Source organism: Bubalus kerabau, chromosome 1 (genome assembly GCF_029407905.1).
Source record: "Bubalus kerabau isolate K-KA32 ecotype Philippines breed swamp buffalo chromosome 1, PCC_UOA_SB_1v2, whole genome shotgun sequence".
Lineage (NCBI taxonomy): Eukaryota > Metazoa > Chordata > Mammalia > Artiodactyla > Bovidae > Bubalus > Bubalus kerabau.
Window position 1 is genome coordinate 148,872,662 of NC_073624.1, and position 20,762 is coordinate 148,893,423.

The 20,762-nt window shown below is 48.7% G+C and overlaps 1 protein-coding gene and 1 long non-coding RNA gene across 6 annotated transcripts in view; one reads left to right on the forward strand and one right to left on the reverse strand.

Moving 5' to 3' along the window:
- The window catches only part of HK1 (hexokinase 1), a 99,698-nt gene that overhangs the window by 73,127 nt on the left and 5,809 nt on the right, over positions 1-20,762 (forward strand). For all 5 annotated transcript variants that reach the window (XM_055534866.1, XM_055534875.1, XM_055534862.1 and 2 more), the window contains 9 exons: positions 2,034-2,189; positions 4,892-5,125; positions 7,886-8,190; positions 9,111-9,259; positions 9,562-9,681; positions 11,357-11,452; positions 13,259-13,358; positions 18,300-18,483; positions 20,555-20,710. In XM_055534866.1, the coding sequence (XP_055390841.1) occupies positions 2,034-2,189; positions 4,892-5,125; positions 7,886-8,190; positions 9,111-9,259; positions 9,562-9,681; positions 11,357-11,452; positions 13,259-13,358; positions 18,300-18,483; positions 20,555-20,710 (1,500 nt within the window). The remainder of the gene's footprint in view (positions 1-2,033; positions 2,190-4,891; positions 5,126-7,885; positions 8,191-9,110; positions 9,260-9,561; positions 9,682-11,356; positions 11,453-13,258; positions 13,359-18,299; positions 18,484-20,554; positions 20,711-20,762) is intronic.
- On the reverse strand, positions 1,900-3,315 carry LOC129619668 (uncharacterized). Its single transcript, XR_008698027.1, has 3 exons — positions 3,254-3,315; positions 2,257-2,366; positions 1,900-2,027 (listed from the first exon to the last, which is right to left on the reverse strand). It is a non-coding gene; the product is annotated as an uncharacterized LOC129619668 (long non-coding RNA).

The window sequence follows — 20,762 nt, forward strand, 5'->3', positions numbered from 1 at the left end:
CAGCAATGGTAGGGAGGTACACAAGGCTGACTGTAGTCCACCATAAGGGGGAAGAACCTTCTTGTTGTCAAATTTGCCCAGTAGCGGGGGCAGGCTGCCTAGAGGAGTGAGCTGGAGGTAGACGAGCAGAGACTAGGCTGGGCTGGGGCTGGTGGCTGCCAACATGACAGTAATACAGGTGACTTTTAATGACACTGTCCATGGGAGAGACAGAACAGCACAGTGCTTAGAGCTTGGAATCCGAGGCTAGATTTAACTGGATTGAAAATAATTTGCCACTCATCAGCCCTACGACTGTGGGCAAGTTATATAACCTTTCTATGCCTCAGTTTTCTCATCTGTGGAATGGGGATAATGATAATGTCTATCTCATAGGGTTTATAATAAGGATGAAATAAGTTAATACACATAAAGTGCTTAATTAGGTAGGAGACACAGCAAGGGCCATGGCTCAGTATTGGTCAGGCACTGGAGCATTTTACCTATATCCACTTCTATGTTTCATACAACAACCTTATAGGTGGGCCCTGTGTGATCCCCATTATGCAGGTAAAGAAACTGAGGCCCAAAGAGGTAAGTAACATAATAAAGTGGTAGGGCTGGAGTTCAGTTCAGGCAGTCTGGCTCCTGTCTGCTCTGAGATTCCAGTTTGGGTGGCACTAAAGCTGTTCCCACAGGTGCCTGGGACAGGAGCTGGGTGGGGCAGCGAGGACTCAGCAGGGTGCCCTCCTGCCAGGGATCCTCAACACAACCGTGGCCAGGGCAGTCCTGTCTGGTCCTGTCTGAACAATGAGAGCTCGTGTTTCTCCACTCCTTGATTTGGGGGGAGGAAGGGCCGCGGGCTCAGGTCCCAGCAGCATCCCTGGCCCCCGCGCCCGGCTCTGAGTGGAGCAGATTGTTTTGCTGTGTCACAGCCAGCCCTGGGTGTGCCAGCTGGGCTCCCTCGGAGCAGAGGCCAGCCGCCTGGATGTGGACCTGCCTCTGATCTGTCTTGCTCTGGGCTTCCTCCTGGCCCCCTTGTCAGCCAGGACTCAGGACCTGGCTCTGGCTCAGATATGGCTTCGAGCCCCGGTTCCTGGCTGCCTCTCCCCTGCAGTGTTGGGCTCAAAATGGCTGCTGCAGCCGCAGCACTCGCACCGCCCACCACCTCCCAGGGGAGGCAGGAGGGCCGATCCACTGTGATTGGCCTGTGGCTGAACGTGGCCGGAGTGGTAGGAGGAGCCGGTTGGTTTTAAGCTACTGGGGAGCCCTCTCCTGGAGTGTAAGGGCAGGTCAGTGGGGAAGGAGTGAGTTGCACAAAGCACTTTCTTGGAGACCTTTTTTCTTGGTCTCTCTTGTCTGGAGAAGAGAACATCAGTGCCAGGAAGGTGACCAGCGACAGAGGTCCCATGGGGAATGGCTGCATTTCAGCCCTGTCATCTTCCCTCAGAGAAGACATCTACACTTCCTGACCACCTTGCCACAGGAATTGGAGAGCTTCCTGATAGAGGGATAAAGATGAAAGTACAGTGATTGGAATTCCCTAGCACTCCAGTGGTTAGGACTCAGTGCTTACACTGCTAGGGCAGAGGTTCGATCCCTGCTCGAAGAGCTAAGATCCAGGCAAGCCAAGATCCTGTAAGCCAGGTGCCATGGCCCCAAAACAATAAAAATAAAAAGCAAGGCATAAAGTTTTGCACAAGATGATCATATCCTACTCATTCCTGTCTGGGTCCCTCCTCGTTACCCTCCATCTAAATCCTGATGTTCCCTCCACCTCCAGGCAGCCTTCCCTGACTGCCCCTGTCCTTGGCGCTCTCCTCCTGTTTCCTTTCCTGGGAATGGGTGTGGGCTCTGGATAATCCTGCTCCCCCACTGTCTGTTCATTGTTTACTCACACACATGCGTGGTCTTGCCTGCCAGGGAGACTGTGCGCTTGTGAGAATTCAGGCCGTGTCTTCCTCTCCTTTCACGTCTCTCCCACCACTCATGAGATGGCACAGTGGTGAGTACCTAGGAGGGACTGACGAGTGCCTGGTGCTTTGCTCCTGCAGGTTTGAGAAGATGGTCAGTGGCATGTACCTGGGCGAGCTGGTCCGACTGATCCTGGTTAAGATGGCCAAGGAGGGCCTCTTATTTGAAGGGCGGATCACCCCAGAGCTGCTCACCAGAGGGAAGTTTAACACCAGTGACGTGTCGGCCATCGAAAAGTAGGTGCCTCCCCTCAAGGCTTTCCGGGGGGCATGGGGCAGAGAAGAACGACGGGTCTCTCGTTACCTGCTTGAGTCCTGGTTTGCTGGGCTTCTCCTGAGGAGTGTTAGGGCTTTCTGGGCCGGTCTCCCCTCTCACTTGGCTGACCCACCCTGGGCTGCTCTCCCTGCGGGCACCTGGTGGCAGCACATTAAAAAGTCGTCGAGTTAGGGGCAAATGCTTCTTGAATGGTGTGATTACCAAAGCATCCCCTTCTCCTTCACTCTCCCCAACCCCACATACAGCTGATCCTGGAGGTGAACAGGAACTGATTGAGCTCAGGCCTGGGTTAATCCCACCTTGGGATATCAGGGTTTTCACCAGACAGTGTTCCAGGGAACCCTACTGACCTCAAGATCATTAGGTGTTCCCCGAAGAAATGGGTTTTGTGGTCACTAGGACTGGGAAATATTTAGAGAAGTATAAGTACTCATTAATATATAAAAGAAAGCCTAGTTCACTTTGGTTAACTGGTCATTTCCCACAATCCTTTTGTACCTGAAGCACCCTCTGCACTCTCCCTACCCCACTCCCCTCTCTGTCTCCCACCCCCCACCCCCCCATTCTTTCACTTGTTCACAGCCACACATGTTCCTTGGCACAAGTTTGAGAAGCACTGGTTAACAGATGAGATAGGACAGATAGACATAGAAGGACAGAGTCCAGCCAGCAACCTGGCTTCTATCTTTTGACCTCAACATAAGAACCCCAGACTTCTCTGTCTCAAGTCCACCCAAGGCCTGCAAATAACAGGCCTTGATGTAGCCTTGATGTAGCGGAATGTCTGAAGGGCACCTGTCCTGTGACTGGTTCCGTGTGCCACCAGGTTCTATTCCGGCTTCAGGAGACTCCACGTAGCCATGTGAGGCCACCTGCTTAAAGATAGGGTTAGCTTGATGCTAGAGATGCCCTTTCATGCCCACTGCCCATGGTGTGGGTCTGGAAGTTCAGAGCCGGTGGCATCATAGCTTGGCTCCAGGGAGAGGATGCTGATGTAAATGGAAAGGGGTTTATCTGAACCTACTCTTTTTGAGTCCTGGCCTTTTCCTAGGACCTCTCCTTCAGGACCTGCAAATGGGGAGCCACACTCCCGAGTTTCCAACAGTCTCCCTTCTCAGGTCTCCTGCTCAGCTGTTGGGAGGGGAGGGAGCAAGAGATGTGTGGCTTATCTCAGAATCATTGACAAAGTCAGGAAATGCCTGCCTTCCTCTGGGCCTGTTTACGGTGTTGACTCTTTGGTTACCAAGAAACAAAACCCACTTGAACTAGCTCAAGAAGGCATCTATGTTGTAATAAAGCCTATCTCAAAAAAAAACATTTATTAAGAACATCTTACCAGTGAAGATATATTGGAAGCATTCTCTTTAAATTCCGGACCAAGATAGTATCACCTGATTCTTTTTTTGTTGTTTCATTGGAGGATAATTGCTTTACAATGTTGTATTGGTTTCTGCTACACAACAACATGAATCAGCCGTAAGTATGCATATGTCCCCTCCCTCTTGAGCCTCTGCCACCCCTTCCACGCCTATGGGTTGTCAGAGCTCCTAGTTAAGTGCCCTGTGTTAGTATCACCTGTTTCTAGTCAGCATTGTCCTGGGGCCTTAGCGCCAATATTTTTTTACAAAAGAAAAAAGGAAAAGAAATTAAAGGCATAAGAATAAAAAAAGAGGAAGTATAACTGTCGTTAATTGCAAATGTATTTGTATGGATACCAACATATCTAGACAAGTGATTAGAATAACAGAAGAGGTTAGTAATGATGTCTGGAGATAAGATACAAAAGTTAATTATATTCCTATGTATTGACAGTAATTAAAATATGTACATATTTTAAAATCTTTTAGATGATTTTTAGAATTACAGAAAAACTACAAAGATAGTATGTATCTCTTACCCAGGGTTTTCCATTGTTAACATTTTAATATGGTACATTTAAAATACGTGTGTATATGTACTTTTTTTTAAGACAACATCTACAATAGTAATAAAGCTGTATCCTCCAGGATATACTTTAAATCCAACAAAAGCTGTACAACGCATATATGCAGCAAATTATGGACTTCCCAGGTGGCTCAGTGGTAAAGAATCCACCTGCCAAGCAGGAGAAGTGGGTTCGATCCCTGGGCCAGGAAGATCCCCTGGAGAAGGAAATGGCAACCCACTCCAGTATTCTTGCCTGGGAAATCCCATGGGCAGAGAAGCCTGGCAGGCCACAGTCCATGGGGTAGCAAAAGAACTGGACATGACTTAGCGACTAAATAACAAGAATGCAGGAAATTAAACGCTGACTGAAAAAATCGTGGAAGAATGTGTAAGACTCCAGGGGCATACTACAGACCCAAAGACCAGGAGATTCCCTCACATCTCTGAAGCACTGAGCCCTGGGATGAAAGCAGCTATTTCTCCACCTGTTCAGGGCCCGTGTGGTCTGGCGCCTCTTCTCCTCCATGTGCCTGACGTAACTTAACCATCACGGTTTTTCCTCCTGCTGCTTTCTGACTTCTTACGGAGGAGACCCCGTCTCAGGCACTTTTCCCTTGCCACACACACATGATGAATGGTCAGCTCACCTCCCCAGGACCTTCAAGCCCCAGCGCTCACAGCAGTGCGCTGCCTGCTGTAGTCCTTAACTAACGAGGCTTGGCCTCTGACTTCACAGGAATAAGGAAGGCCTCCACAATGCCAAAGAGATCCTGACCCGCCTGGGAGTGGAGCCGTCTGATGACGACTGTGTTGCGGTTCAGCACGTGTGCACCATCGTCTCATTTCGCTCTGCCAACCTGGTGGCGGCGACCCTGGGCGCCATCTTGAGCCGCCTGCGAGATAACAAGGGCACGCCCAGGCTGCGGACCACGGTTGGTGTCGACGGGTCCCTTTACAAGACGCACCCACAGTGAGTCCCCTTTGCTCTAATTGGCATTCAGCACCTGCCCTGGCTAAGGACCATCTCCAGAGGTCAGACTTTTGCACCCAGTGAAAGTTTTTGGCAGATAAGACAACATCTAGTTTTGGACAGAAGGGTCAGAGTTGCCCACTTGGAGAAATGTCTGGCTCTCACCTGAGTCCCACTGGTGTTGCTTCTGCACTGCTCTGTCATCTCTCCTCATTTCAGAAGTCTTGTTAGAGATGTCTCTAGCTGCCGGGAGCACTGGGTGGAATGTGTCTGTATCTTCAGTTCTCTTACTTGTCTGCATTTAATCAGGGACCATCATCCTCACTGTAGTTTGGGTCATACATGTGCTGCCCACATCCCTGTGTTAGAAGCTCCTGTGAGTTTCTAAAGCTCCCCAAACACTCAGTACACAGGCGGCTTGTCGACGCTTTGCATTTGCAAGCCAATGAGAGATTAGGTTGTCAGTACTGCTGCTGCTGCTAAGTCACTTCAGTCGTGTCCGACTCTGTGCGACCCCATAGACGGCAGCCCGTCCGGCTCACCCGTCCCTGGGATTCTCCAGGCAAGCACACTGGAGTGGGTTGCCATTTCCTTCTCCAATGCATGAAAATGAAAAGTGAAAGTGAAGTCGCTCAGTCCTGTCTGACTCTTAGTGACCTCATGGACTGCAGCCTACCAGGCTCCTCCATCCGGGGGATTCTCCAGGCAAGAGTACTGGAGTGGGGTGCCATTGCCTTCTCCAATAATCCTGACTAAACCAAATACCGAAAGGTTGTCAGTAGTCCTCACTTAGACTCTGCCTTCTTGTCTGTTGGGACTCCTTAGTGTCAGAAGCCTTCTTTGGCCACTAAGAACATGGTTTGTTTTTTTTTAAAAAGCTAAAGGTGAATTCTAAGTCTTTATGTACTGAGTTTTATTTGTTTATTTTAATTAATTTTTTAAAGCTTTTTTTGATGTGGGTCATTTTAAAAGTCATTGAATTTATTACATTGTTGCTTCTGTTTTTTTGGCCATGAAGCATGTAGGATCTTAGCCCCCCATTCAGGCATTGAACCCACACCCCTGCATTGGAAGGTTAAGTCTTAACCCCTGGACTGCCAGGGAAGTCCCTGTATTGAGTTTTTAAAATGACTGCCTATAAGTTTTTTTGTTTTTTTTTTAACACATGACCTCAGATATTTCTCCCATTGTATACATAATGTGCCTGTGAAGTGGCTTGCAGATACTGTGCCTTCATACCAGGTCTCGAAACAGTTAAATGAAGATTGACTTAAACAGATGATTCAGTGTTACTGAGGGGATAGGGTTTGAGCTAGTTAGCTGTTGTTATCTGCCAGGTTCACAGTTTTATTTCTTTGTATTCTTAGAGTATTTGTAAAATTTTTGATAATGCAAATAGCCATTAAAAAAAAATTCCTTGGCTTGTTTTTGGACAAGAAAGCTTAGGCATTTACATCACATTAAAATAATTTTCTAGTTGTGATAAAATGTACATAATATAAAATTTACCATCTCAACCATTTTTTGAGTGTACAGGTCCGTAAATTTAAGTAAATTTAATTCATTCATACTGTTGTGCAGCCATCACCACCAGCCATCTCTTGAACCCTTCATCTACAGCATCATATTAAAAAAAACAATTGTGTAAATACAGATTCAAATACAAAGTAACATATTTTTGGTATAGAAACTTCAAATAGTTCCAAAAATGCCAGAGGGAAGTCATTTTTGATCCCATCCCCTGGAACTGACCATTCATATCATTTTGGGGTTCTAGATTCCCATTTTCCTTTGGCAAGCAGCCTTCCATACTTACAACAGACCACAAACCTGGAGAAAATTCTGTGTCTTACTGAGTCCTGTCCTAAAGTCCTCTTTTAACCACTAAAAAATGTCTCAGCTCTTGGGGACTGAGGGAGAGGGCCAAGTGAAGATGAAAAACAAGAGCAAGTCTTTATTGAGCCCCTGCTTAGCGCCAGTTATTCATTGAAGCATTTGATGAACTCAGTTGAGTTCCTTCCTCATCATTGTCAGCCAGATGCTGCCATCTGCATTGACTCCAGGATTAAGTGATAGGCCCAGGTCCCCTGGTGTGGAAGTGGGGACTTTTTTTTTTTTAAGATTTTTTTATGTGGACCATTTTTAAAGTCTTTATTGAAGTTGTTCCAACACTGCTTCTGTTTTACGTTTTGGTTTTTTAGCCCTGAGGCATGTGGAATCTTAGCTCCCTGACAAGGGATCTAACCTGTACCCCTTGCATTGGAAGGCCAAGTCTTAACCACTGGACCTCCAAGGAAGTCACTTCTGGTCTGACTTTTAAACACTGGGCTCTTTCTTAACCAGTGTACTGTGTTATCTCCTTGTCATGGTAGACAACAGATTTTTGAACCCTGAATTTTCTGTACTCGATACAATTTTTTTTTGGCTGCATGGTATGTGGGATCCTAATTCCCTGGTCAGGGATCAAACCTGTGCCCCCTGCACTGGAAACTTGGAGTCATAACCATTAGACCACCAGAGAAGGCCCTCGATATTCGTATAATAATGAGAGCCCCCTCTTTTTGTCTGTGACTATGGGTAATTTCAGTTTTCCTTTTTTACCTGTCTGCGTTTGCTAACTTGTCTACAGTGGATGTGTTGTAGACTTGAATAACGAGGAAAGTGAGTATAGAAGATGGAATTAAAGTGTGGAAAAAGAAGGGGATCCTAGAGGTGCCTACAGTCTGGCTCAGTCTGTCTACTGTGCGCCCCACCCCCCAGGTATTCTCGGCGTTTCCACAAGACTCTGCGGCGCTTGGTACCCGACTGCGATGTGCGTTTCCTCCTCTCCGAGAGCGGCAGTGGCAAGGGGGCCGCCATGGTGACTGCCGTGGCCTACCGCCTGGCTGAGCAGCACCGGCAGATAGAGGAGACCCTGGCCCACTTCAGTCTCACCAAGGAAATGCTGCTGGAGGTGAAAAAGCGGATGCGGGCTGAGATGGAATTGGGGCTGGGCAAGCAGACGCATGACAAGGCTGTGGTCAAGATGTTGCCCTCCTTCGTCCGGAGCACTCCTGATGGGACTGGTGAGGACCTGAGCTGGGGGTTCACACGTGCCTCCTGCTTCTCATACCAGCGGCCGAGTTACTGGGGCTGCTGGGAGGTTGGCTTCTCCAGGGGACACATTGACACTGGGATGGGTGGCATGATTTTGGCAAGAGTTAGAAACTCACTGAAACCTCTCAAAGATTTTTTTTTTTTTTTTTATGTAGACCATTTCTAAAGTCTTTACTGAATTTGTTACAATGTTGCTTCTGTTTTATGTTTTGTGTTTTTGACCATGAGGGATGTGGAATCTTAGCTCCCCAACCAGGGATCGAACTCACATCCCCTGCATTAGAAAGTGAAGTGTTAACCACTGGACCACCAGTGAAGTCCCTCTCTTCCATTTTTACCACTGACTTGCTTGCTGCATGTGAGACCCGAGGCAGCTGACCTCCCCTGGTCCGGACTCCCAGGCAGGCGCTGTCTTTAAAACCACAGCCCTGACTCCGAATTAGAAAGTATTGTTTAAAGAACAGAGCTGGGTGGATTCTGAAGCCCTGAGATTGCTTTAAGTCCTTTGCTAAACACAGTAAGGCAGAGGAAGGATAAACACCCAGCGCCTCCTTCCTAGGTGGAGAGTGTGAGAAGCCCGCAGAGGCCTGGGGAGTTTTACATCCAGGCACATTGGAGCTCAGCAGCCAAGCTGTACTGTGACCTTGCTGGTCCTGTTGGTTCATCCATGGGGCCTTTTGTCTTCTGGTGTGACTTGGAGACTGTGGTGGTCATGAGTTTGTGCCCACCTCTCTGAGCCTGGGCTGTATGCTGAGAAAAGACTAAACAGTTTCTCTCCTGTGTTTGATAAGGGGTTTCCTCCCTTGAAAGTTTGAAGTCTTGGACTTCCTGGCTGCCAGGAGATGAAATTCACTCTTCTTGACCTTCTCGATGTTCTTGACTACAACAGAGAACGGTGACTTCTTGGCCCTGGATCTTGGAGGAACGAATTTCCGCGTCCTGCTGGTGAAAATCCGTAGTGGGAAAAAGAGATCAGTGGAAATGCACAATAAGATCTACGCCATTCCCATTGAAATCATGCAGGGCACTGGGGAGGAGGTAAGATAGTGTTGCTTTTCCCTCGCCAAGGCACGTGTGCCTTACACACGTGGCCACTGGCGTTACTGGGCCCCAGAGCCTCCATGTGATATGCGCTGCAGTGCAGTTGGGTCCGTGCAGCCCAAAAGTGTAAGGTACATTCAGCCAGCCTGGGCTGCGGATGCTCAGGCCCCTCTGAAGATCCGAGGGAGGGCACCTTGCTCTGCCTGTGTCGTGTGTGTGTGTGTGTGTGTGTGTGCGCGCGCACGCACTGAGGGTGTGAAACCAGAGATGCATGAGTAATCCCTTCTTTTCTTCTAAAGCTGTTTGACCACATCGTTTCCTGCATCTCTGACTTCCTGGACTACATGGGCATCAAGGGCCCTAAAATGCCTCTGGGCTTCACATTTTCGTTTCCCTGCAAGCAGACGAGCTTAGATGCGGTGAGTCTCTTTTTTTCCAGGCCCCAGATGTCGGGCAGTGCTGACCGACTGTTGGCCAGTGTGGGTCAGCTCTTGAAGCCTCCTCCAGACTCTCTGTCACCCCTCGATTCTGGACAGTTTAGCTGTCACAGAGGGTTGACCCAGCTCTTACGCCACACCCTCCAAAACATCTTCAGACCCTTCTCTACTCTTCTTTTATTATTTAAAGCATGTGCCTCTTCTGGGAAGCCTTCTGGGCCTCCAGGCAAAAAGAATCTCGCCCTCCTTAGTGTCCCCTGTTTCTTCTCATGTTGCCTGGTTGTAGCACTTTTTACCCAGTTTTTAGTGCTCTTCTGTGTCTTTCTTTTCTTCAATGTCATTCGATTCTTGAGCCAAGGATCTGTGTTCCCCACAGGCCCTAGCCCAGTGTGCTAGCAGAAAAGATGCTTAATAAATGTTTATTCAGTAAATGGAATGACACAGGGTTCAAGGTCAGGGCTTGAGCACCTGCTGAGGACTGAGAACACTGGGCAGGCAGTTCCTGCCCTCAGGGAGCCCCCAGTCAGTGAAGCATCCCAGCCCTTAGACCAGCAGCTCCAGCGCCACGCGTAGGGGTCCTGGTGGGGCAGGGGGACAGTCCGTGTGGAAGGAGCTGACTGTTGAGAGTCATGCAGGCAGGCCCCATCCTGTTGTTGCGGGTGCCTGTTTTTCCCGGTAGGGGTATGGCCAGGGAGGAAGCCGTGGTGCTGGCATCACATGACATAGGTCTTAGGCCAGGGTTTGCAGCATATGATTGGCAGCAGTTGAGAGGCTGGGTTGGGCCACCTGCCTCTGGAAGCCAGTTAATCCAGTCACAGTGCTGACTCGGGGCTTTTTCCCTCTTAAAGGCTTTGAGATCTCAACAGGTGGATCCATGTAAACTTGTTTTGGGCAGTTTTTAAGGGTGATTTTTTTAAAGGTCTGGTGGTTTTTAAAAGCAGTTCACTTGTACCGTCATCATAGTGAGTACATAGCTAGCAAGTATATAAACTCCAATCAAGCCTAAAGTTGACTTTAGGTAGTAACAGAGTTACTGAAAGTTTGCATTTCTCCACTTCTGTTTTTGGCAAACTGTCCTTTAGGGGAACTAGTTGGTTATACCATGGGCAGCACCATTGACTCACTATGCTTCAGTTCAGTTCAGTCGCTCAGTCGTGTCCATCTCTTCGCAACCCCATGAATCGCAGCATGCCAGGCCTCCCTGTCCATCACCATCTCCCGGAGTTCACCCAAACTCATGTCCATCGAGTTGGTGATGCCATCCAGCCATCTCATCCTTTGTCGTCCCCTTCTCCTCCTGCCCCCAATCCCTCCCAGCATCAGAGTCTTTTCCAATGAGTCAACTCTTCTCATGATGTGGCCAAAGTACTGGAGTTTCAGCTTTAGCATCATTCCTTCCAAAGAACACCCAGGGCTGATCTCCTTTAGATTCTCCATTTGTGAAGTGGCGCTTATAAACCAGATTGCTGTGAGAACTGTGAGAGGGGGCAGGCCTGGGAGGACTCTTCATATTCTACTCGTTTGTGCCTCAGATGTTCCAGCGTCATCTCACTGTACTGTCTTAGCAGGTGTTTACTCTGGAAGGAGGGAGTGGCATTTTGTGTTCTGCCTGGAAGGATTAATGACACAAGACTCTGCGGTGCCCTTCTTGTTGCAGGGTATCTTAATCACCTGGACCAAAGGTTTTAAGGCAACCGACTGCGTGGGGCATGATGTAGCAACCTTACTGAGGGAGGCGATAAAAAGGAGAGAGGTAACTATTAAAAGGATGTTTTTAAAAATCTTTACTGCTTTTTTCAGGTTATGTTTTGATCTTTTGGCTGTACCACATAGCATGTGGAATCTTATTTCCCCAAGCAGGAATTGAACCCTTGGCCCTTGCATTGGAAGCTCGGAGTCTTAACCACTGAACTGCCAGTCTTAACCACTGAACTGCTCCTTTCTTCAGATTATAAAAACTGTACTTGGTTGGGAATTCTCTGGTGACCCAGTGGTTAGGACTCCACAGTTCCACTGCAGGGGGCACAGGTTTGATACCTGGTTGTGGAACTAAGATCCTACCAGCCACTCTGTACGACCAAAAAAAAAAAAAAAAAAAAAAGGTTGTACTTGTATAGAATTCAGTCGATATAGAGGTATGCGACAAGAGTACTAACATTCCCCCCAAATGATGGCAATAAAATATCAGAACAGTTTCATGTTACTAAGGGATAGTTTAAGGAATGTACAATCATGGCTCTCCTCTAGCTTGAAAAAGGGAAAAGCAGCTCCTGTCTGCGCGGCACAGCCTGGCACAGTCGCGGGGTACAGCCACCATCACAGCCCCCCACGACAGGGATGGAAGCAGGTGAGAAAGGAGCACTCCGTCATCACAGCAGAACTTGGCTCACACTCGGAGATGGCCCTGCCTCCTGACTGCACCCAGTCCAGAGCCAAACCCCACTCCTTGGCACCCTCCCTAAAACCACCAGCACAGACTCAAATCCCATACTTGTGCTTTCTAACACATTCTGAGTCGCCCCATGGGATGTGTTTGCCTGCGTTGCAGCCAACCAGCCAGGAAGCCCAGCTTTCTCCACTGTGGGTGCGTGTCTATGGGTGTGGGCTTTGGCTGGAGGACATTGACAAAACGTAAAGTGAAAAATTAGCCCCTTAGTTAATAAGGGAATCAGTAAGAAGTTAAAGAAAAAAATCCATTCAAGTCTCTCTGGTTCAGAAGAACAGATAAATACATAGGCAGTTAGGAAGGCTGAAATGAATAGGCACGAAGAGGAGCCGGTTGTTCCTAGAAGAATATGCTAGACAGTTAATGTTTCATTGAAAAGTAATCTGATGACTCATTTTGCCCATTTCACAAACTTTTAGTGTTCTTCCAATGTACTCTCCATGTGTATACAAATGTACACACATTTTAAAAATGGGAGTCATTCCATATTTACTATATTACAGCTGCTTGGTTTTTTTTTCCACTTAATATGAAACCAGGAGTCTTTCACGTTAGTACATGCAGGCCAACCTCACTCGCTTTCTTGGCTGCACAGGATTCCAGGGTTTGCCTGTGCAGGGCCTTCCATAGCCCCCTTTGATCTGCATTCCAGTTGTTTCTCCTGGCTCTCCTGAGTCACGGAGAAAATATGCTTGTATGTGCCTTTGTGTACTTGCTTGCCTGGACAGATTCTGAGACATGAATTTGGTATTTCCATCACGCCCTCTGAAGGCTATCGTTTTTAACCTGCCGAGACAGAGAGCTGCGTGGCCATGATCCCTCGGCTTTTCTCCGTCCCACAGCGCCCTCTGGGCTGCCTCTGGAGTGCTCAGTGGCATCTCAGAAATGGGTAGAATGCATCCTTTCTTCTGAATTCAGGCTTCAGATGCACCTTTAATAGCAGATGTTTAGTGAAGGAGCATCTCGTTACCTTTCACAGGCTGGTAAGGAAACAGTTTCAGATGACGCACCAGTGGCTTTCTGACTGGCATGCAGCAGAATGAACCTGCAGACCTCAAGCCGGGCAGTGCGTGTCCTTCCCCTAAAGCTAAACTTGTCTCTTTCTTTCCAAAGGAATTTGACCTGGACGTGGTGGCTGTGGTCAACGACACGGTGGGCACCATGATGACCTGTGCTTATGAGGAGCCCACCTGCGAGGTTGGACTCATCGTAGGTGGGTGTCCTGGAAGGTCTTGTTCCATGGCAGGAAAGGCTGGGCGTTCCTGTTTTGTGGGGCCCTGAGTCAGCATCTCAGTGCTCGATGGGAGACATCATACATCTGTCAGCACTGTCCCCTTACACCGCCAGAGTTGCATTGTGGACTGAGGCTGCAGGGCTCCCCAGAGGTTTCCCCTCCTAACACCCACCCCATGAGGCTGTGCACTGACCATGAGCAGATTGTCAGAAACTGAACTCTCTGGGAGTGAGGCTCCTGGTAGCTCTCATGGGCCCAGTGGACAGGGTGGGAGGGCCTGGAGCTGACCTGCTCAGCAGGGCAACTCAAGAGGGCTTGTATGGAGGGACTTGGGCAGGTGTTGCAGGGCCAGGTCTGTGGCTGGGAAGGAAGCAGAGCCTGCTCTTTTGCTGACTGTAGAGAAGGGCCAGAGAGCAGTCTGGATGCCATTTGGCCTTCAGCAGCAGTGGCCCACCAGCTGCTGAAGAGGGAGGCATGGTACTGAGCCAAAACCTGGGTCCACTCGCCCAGTAAAGCCAATCTACTGACACTGGGATATGGTGAAGGAAAAACCACTTTTTTTTTTTTTTGATAGAAAAAGAGGTAGTTTATTAGCATAGGATAAAAGTATAGCATTTATTGTAAGGCACCATACAAGGAATCCAGGACAGTCAGTGCTCAAAAAGTCTGAACTCCCCAGTTGGTTTCAGCAAAGCCGTTTTAAAGGGCTTCCCTGGTAGCTCAGACGGTAAAGAACCCACCTGCATTTCAGGAGACTGGCGTTTGATCCCTGGGTTGGGAAGATCCTCTGAAGGAGGGCATGGCAACCCACTCCAGGATTCTTGCCTAGAGAATCCCATGGACAGAGGACCCTGGTGGGCTACAGTTCATGGGGTCCCAAAGAAGGCCAGGTGAGGGAGGGAGTCCCAGAATGTGATCAGCTCATGCACAATTCTCTGACTGGTTGATGGTGAGACAGCAGGGTGGTGTCACAGGGGTTAATATTATCAGTCCTTAGGCTCCACCAGGCCTGTGGGCTGTGTGCCCAAGGTCAGCAAGAAGCTAGTATCTTGCATTTGGTGGGGGTTTTGGCATCTGTAAAACAACTCAGGAATGTTCTTCGGACGTATTATCTAGGCACTTCAGAGAGGAGCTAAAGCAGACAGTGTGGGAGAAGGGTCTGTCCAGGGAAGGCCCCATAGGTTCCTGCTTGGTTATAGGCAGAAGGATTATCTTTTGGCTTTTCAGGCTTTTCCTTTATAATCCAAGTAGGGGTCTGGGCCTTGAGAGCACAAAATTCCAGAAGCATCTTGATTTAGGTTGCAAGAAAACCATTTGTTTAATTGATCCTGCTCCTAGTCTCAGGAATGCTGAGAAAAGGCCTGGTTTCTTAGTCAACACCTGCAGACCTCCCTGGGCAGAGAGGGTTAACACCCTGCTGCGTAGACCTGGGCGATTGGGAGAAGGCCTCAGCAGGCTGCCTTCCTGGTGCCAGGAAGACCTTTTCCTTTATTAATCCACTTTTGGCTTCAGTGGAGATTTAAAAGACTGAGGAGCAGCTCCAGGGGAATGTTGGTTGAGGCCTGTGTTTGGGGCGCTTTGTTTCTTTCTTTTGCAAAGCTTGCTTTCTTCTCCTGGTCCCTTCCCCTTTCCGCTTATGAATGGCCTTAGGTGTGAAATGCAAAGCTAGAGTGACTCAGCACTTTCTCTGCTTCCGGCCTGACTGAGTCAGACCCACAGATGTAGGGGCAGGGGTGTGGGGGTGGTGTAGGAGGGGTTCTGCTGCCTTCAAAGTCACTCTTTGCCATCAATTGATCTCAGCGCAGAACTCGCCCAGCAAGAAGTATGGTTTGCATATTTTGTTTTTTTTTGTACCCCTTCCATTTCTGGGCCTCTTCTCTCAATTTTACACTCTAGGTGAAAGAGAACTGAGAAAGCAAAAGTAATCCAGTGATATTAAACCAAAACTGGGCTGGCTTCTTGGTGGGCATTGAGCCAAAAGACACAGCCAAACCAAAGATCAGAAGGAGAACATTGGGGATCTTTCCCAAAGCAGTGTTGGTACTAAGGGTACTTGCATATGCATGAAATACCTTGGGCTTGGTCGGAGGAGAATTCAGTATAGAGTTGGGGCAAAGGTTGACAGTCCAGGTTTCATTTGATTTAAGTCACAAGGGTCAGAAAGGTCAACATCATCATCCCTTCAGTCAGTTCAGTTGCTTAGTCGTGTCCGACTCTTTGTGACCCCTTGGACTGCAGCACACCAGGCTTCCCTGTCCTTCATTATCTCTCTCGGAGATTGCTCAAACTCATGTCTATCGAGTCAGGGATGCCATCCAGCCATCTCATGCTTTGCTGTCCCCTTCTCCTCCTGCCTTCAATCTTTCTCAGCATCAGGATCAGTTCTTTGCATGAGTCAGTTCTTTGCATCAGGTGGCCAAAGTACTGGAGCTTCAGCTTCAACATCAGTCCCTCCAATGAATACTCAGGACTGATTTCCTTTAGGATTGACTGGTTTGATCTTCCTGCAGTCCCAGGGACTCTCAAAAGTCTTCTGCAACACCACAGTTCAAACACATTAATTCTTTGGCGCTCAGCTTTCTTTATGATCCAACTCTCACATCCATACATGACGATCTGGCAGTTGAGTGCCTGAGCGGGGTTTAAAGTCTGCAAAACAGCTCAGTAAAGTTCTTCAGGCTAATCTTTAACATGAAACAGAACTAGGAATCTTTACAACTGATTTATTATTTTTGCTATTATTACTTCTCTTGCCTGATAATAGTTTATTCTTTTGTCCCTTAAGATCATTATTACTGAGATTTGTTGAAGAGCAAGAATTGTGGCCAAACTTAGATCACAAAATGCATTAGGCCAAAATGGCTTCACTAATGTCAAGAAAATCATGCCTGTTTGTCTTTCTCCGGGGACCCCCTACCCTATCTGCTTATAGTTATGCAGTTAGAAGCATCTGCAAATTCTACTTAAGTTTCTTTAAAGGTCATAAAACAACCTGAGCCCACTTGTCTAGTTGGTAGGGGTGTCTTTGTGTCCCTTAATGATGTTGAAAATCCATCTACCTGTGCATCCCACCCAGGGTGGGTCCATGGTGCTCTAGGGCCTTGTGAATCTCACGTGTGGTCCATGGACCAGCATCATCTGAGAGCGTATTAGAAATGCAAGGTCTTGGGACTCACCCTTCACCTCCTGAATCAGGAAATCCATCTTAACAACTCCTCAGGGGATTCAGGTATATAGAAAAATATCTATGTGAGGGACTCCTTGGTTGGTTGGTTGGTTTTTAAATTTCCCATCCATTCACCGAGACAAAGCCAACAACCATAAGTTTGATATCTGGCAATTAAAACTGTTATGAAAGTTTTAGAACACTTCCTCCCAGCATCTGTACCTAAATCCTCCTGGATGAGAACAGCAAACAGTTTGGGTTCCAACCCTAGTCCTTAAGGGGCCACACTCTGAGTAGCCCTGTCCTGGGAGATCACGGATGGAAATCAGAGGCTCCTGACCCCCTGGAAGCCATTTGTCAGACTATGTGTATACAGTGTGTGGGTACACCTGGGGAAATGGCCCTTTTCTCAGGAGTGTGTGTGTGCTAAGTTGATTCGGTTGTGTCCGACTCTTTGCCAGGCTCCTCTGTCCATGGGATTCTCCAGGCAAGAATACTGGAATGGGTTGCCATTTCCTCCTCCAGGAGATCTTCCTGACCCAGAGATCAAACCCACATCTTTTACGTCTCCTGCACTGGCAGGAGGGTTCTTTACCACTAGTGCTACCAGTTCCCAGGCCAGGGATCTAACCCCGGCCCCCTGCATTGGCAGCACAGAATCTTAGCCCCTGGACCACCAGGGAAGTTCCTTTCTCAGGAGAATCATCAGAATTTCAAAGAGATCTGTGATACCAAAATGGTGAGGAACCATTGCTTTAGAAATGCACCCTGGACATGCTCAGGACACTGTCCTTCGGTGAACTAACCACAGGCCTCATTGTAGAACACACAGGAGAGTTTATTCAGCCAGAGTCCATGACCAGGTTTGATAAAAGATATATGGATATATGTGGCTGGATAGTAGACAACACCTCCGTGTAGTAATAGTATTTTATATATGCATGTGTGCTAAGTCGCTTCAGTTGTGTCCTACTCTTTGTGACCCCATGGACTGTTGCCTGCCAGGGTTCTCTGCCCAAGGAATTCTCTGGGCAAGAATATTGGAGTGGATTGCCATGCCCTCCTACAGGGGATCTTCCTGACTGATCTCCTGCTTTGGCACGCAGGCTCTTTACCCACTGGGAAGCTCATTTTTATATATATATATATATATATATATATATATATATATATATATATATGTACACACACACACATATGTGTGTGTGTGTGTGGTGTATCTGTGGCCAGTGTGTTGGGGGGGGTGGGGGAAGAGAGATGGAGAAATACCCTTTAAATCTGAGTGCTGCATAAACCTCCACCACTTTTAAGATGCATCCCTTTGCTTTAACACCATCTTGTATTAAAGTAAGCATAGCCCTGCTTGGTGGAGAAGGCAATGGCACCCCACTCCAGTACTCTTGCCTGGAAAATCCCATGGACGGAGCAGCCTGGTGGGGTGCCGTCTATGGGGTCGGACAGAGTAGGACATGACTGAAGTGACTTAGCAGCAGCAGCAGCAGCAGCCCTGCTCGTACAGGTGAACATATGAGGCTCTTAGTATTGGTGCCTTGGTATAAAGTGAGTTAATCAAATGCTCTGGGCAGTTTTCACTCTAACTTTCCCATTATAGTTTGAGATTTTCCTGGAAGACATTGGGAAAGTGAATGTTCATCTCAGAAGCGTGCCCCGGTGGAGCGCCAGGCCTGGTTGCAATCCCCCTCCCCACTAAGCATGGTGACAGGGCCATTCATTCCCCACTTTATGTATTTCAGGGACTGGGAGCAATGCCTGCTACATGGAGGAAATGAAAAACGTCGAGACGCTAGAAGGAAACCAGGGACAAATGTGTATCAACATGGAGTGGGGTGCCTTTGGGGACAACGGGTGTCTGGATGATATCAGAACAATCTATGACAAACTGGTGGATGAGTTTTCTCTAAACTCTGGGAAGCAAAGGTAATTCCACCTGGTAGAGGAGACAGGACGGTGGCGGGCGGGGGTGCGGGGTACGTGGCTGTGTTTCTGCCTGTGTTTGTTTAGTTTTTGGCCGAGTCATGTAGTGTGTGGGATCTTAGTTCTCTGACTAGGGATTGAACCTGGGCCCCCTGCAGTGAAAGCATGGAGTCCTACCTAACCACTGGACTGCCAGGGAAGTCCCCTGCCTGTTACAGTGAAAGAAGTTTCTAGTGAGAGGGGGCTTTGCACAGAGCCTGGAGACTGTGGTCCCTCAGGTTAACTCCTGACCTTTTCTTTTGGCCCAAGGAGAACAGAGAACTTACGGGTAGCAGCAGCACGTGGTACAAGATGGCCCAGGTTGATGTTCTGTCCAGGTGCCTCCTCTGGGTACAGGGTGGCCGTGGTCACACCAGTCCTCTCAGTGACCATGTTTATTCTGGAACATTCTGGTCTTGCTGTTGCTCTATGTTTCCTCCCCATAGACTAATAGAAACCTCTTGGTCAGCAGGCTGCTCCCTTGTTAGTGGAAGCAGAACACCCTTGACTTGCAGTTGTTAATGGGCAAGGGAAGTTAGGATGTTGCCAGGGCGGGTGGTGATGGGAGTGGGGAGCTCCAGGTCAGGGGTGAGGCTGAGGCCTGCCTCCCTTTAGCCTTCCCAGAGCAGACCTCTAGCAACACCTAGTGGCTATTTGGAGCTTTGCAGCTTGGGTTTCAGGGACCCTCCCCAAGATGGCAGTGTCCCCCTTCCCAGCAAAGAGACAAATGATCTCTTGTCTCAGGTTCCCAGGGATCAGGCCATCCTCTGCCACAGCCAAGATGAGGTGGTCAAGTCACGTCCCCAGGAGCAGAACGAAGAGCTGGGGTAGTACCTCTCAAACATAAGTGATTCTCCAGCTAACCTCAAGATTTATGTCTTTTCCAAATACCACCTATGTTGCATGTTTTTCTTTAAATCAGCATGTATTCTTGAGTTTAATGAGGGCGGAAAAACCAGTGTTACCATAAAATGGATATAGTGAAGAAGAGCATTATTTCAGTCCTACCTACTGTGCCCACCAGCGCTCTACAGGAAGACCCTCTTTGTTAAAAGGGAGATCTGTAGGGCTTGGAAGGGGTTAGAGCCATATCAGCACCAAACTGTTCCACACCAAGGAGATATCTCCTTGGTGGAATGAGAAAGACTAGGTGAGAATTGATGAAAATTGTGCTATTTCTTGGGTTTTTTTTTTTTTTCCTGTGGAGCACCCCAGATCTTCTGGAGTATACAGGTTCCAGGGGAGTCTTCCCAGCTTAGGGACCCTGAGATAAGGGGTTTTTGCATGGAAGCAGTTAAATCCCTTGTCATTTCTTGAGGCCCTTGCGCATGGAGAGGGCAGGAATTAAAAGCCCCAAGAACAGGTGGCCCCAGGGGTGTGATGGCTGCCTGGGTCCTCCAGCCCGTGTGGCTTTGTCACTTTGTGGGTGCTTGACGAGCACCCTGGGTTGTGGCAAAACCTTCCGAAAATCTAGTGGAAACATTCCCCATGTTGTCTTATCCCTTTAAGCTGCTTGCTAGTTCTGCAGTTAGGTATTGAGCGCTTGACTGAGAGCAGCCCTGTGTTGTACTAGGCCCTGGGACACAAACCTGAGCAAGGTAGCTCACGCTGTGTCCCCTCGAGGCTTTCACTGCAGGGATGCCAAGAGGCGGAGGACCCGTGTGTGTTGGGGAGAAGCGAGGGTGCCTGGAAGCTGAGACAGGCAAGTGAACTGTGGGGAGGACAGACCCCTTGGAGCAGTGATGGTTGAACTGAGAGCTAGGAGCTTGAGTGGGATTTCACCAGGCAGAGGCAGGGAGTCGGGTGGGGAAGAGGATGATCCAGCGATGAAACAGCGCCGGTGGTAGGTACTGCATCTGATCCTGGGAGGGTTGGGGATTCCTCAGTCCTTCTCGGTCTTGCACTTTGCCTCTGCCAGGGAGCACAGGGCTGGGTACGTGGGGTGGTGATGCCCGTGAGGCACAGGAAGGCGCCCATGGTTACTGCGAGACCAGAGGCCTCCTGGAGATGCCCAGCCTCCCTCCTCTCGTTGCAGGTATGAGAAGATGATCAGCGGTATGTACCTGGGTGAGATTGTCCGCAACATCTTGATCGACTTCGCCAAGAGGGGCTTCCTCTTCCGGGGGCAGATCTCTGAGCCGCTGAAGACCCGGGGCCTCTTTCAGACCAAGTATCTCTCTCAGATCGAGAGGTGAGTGGGCAGGGCCTTCAAGTCACAGGTGGACCTGGCCAGGGGGCCGGGA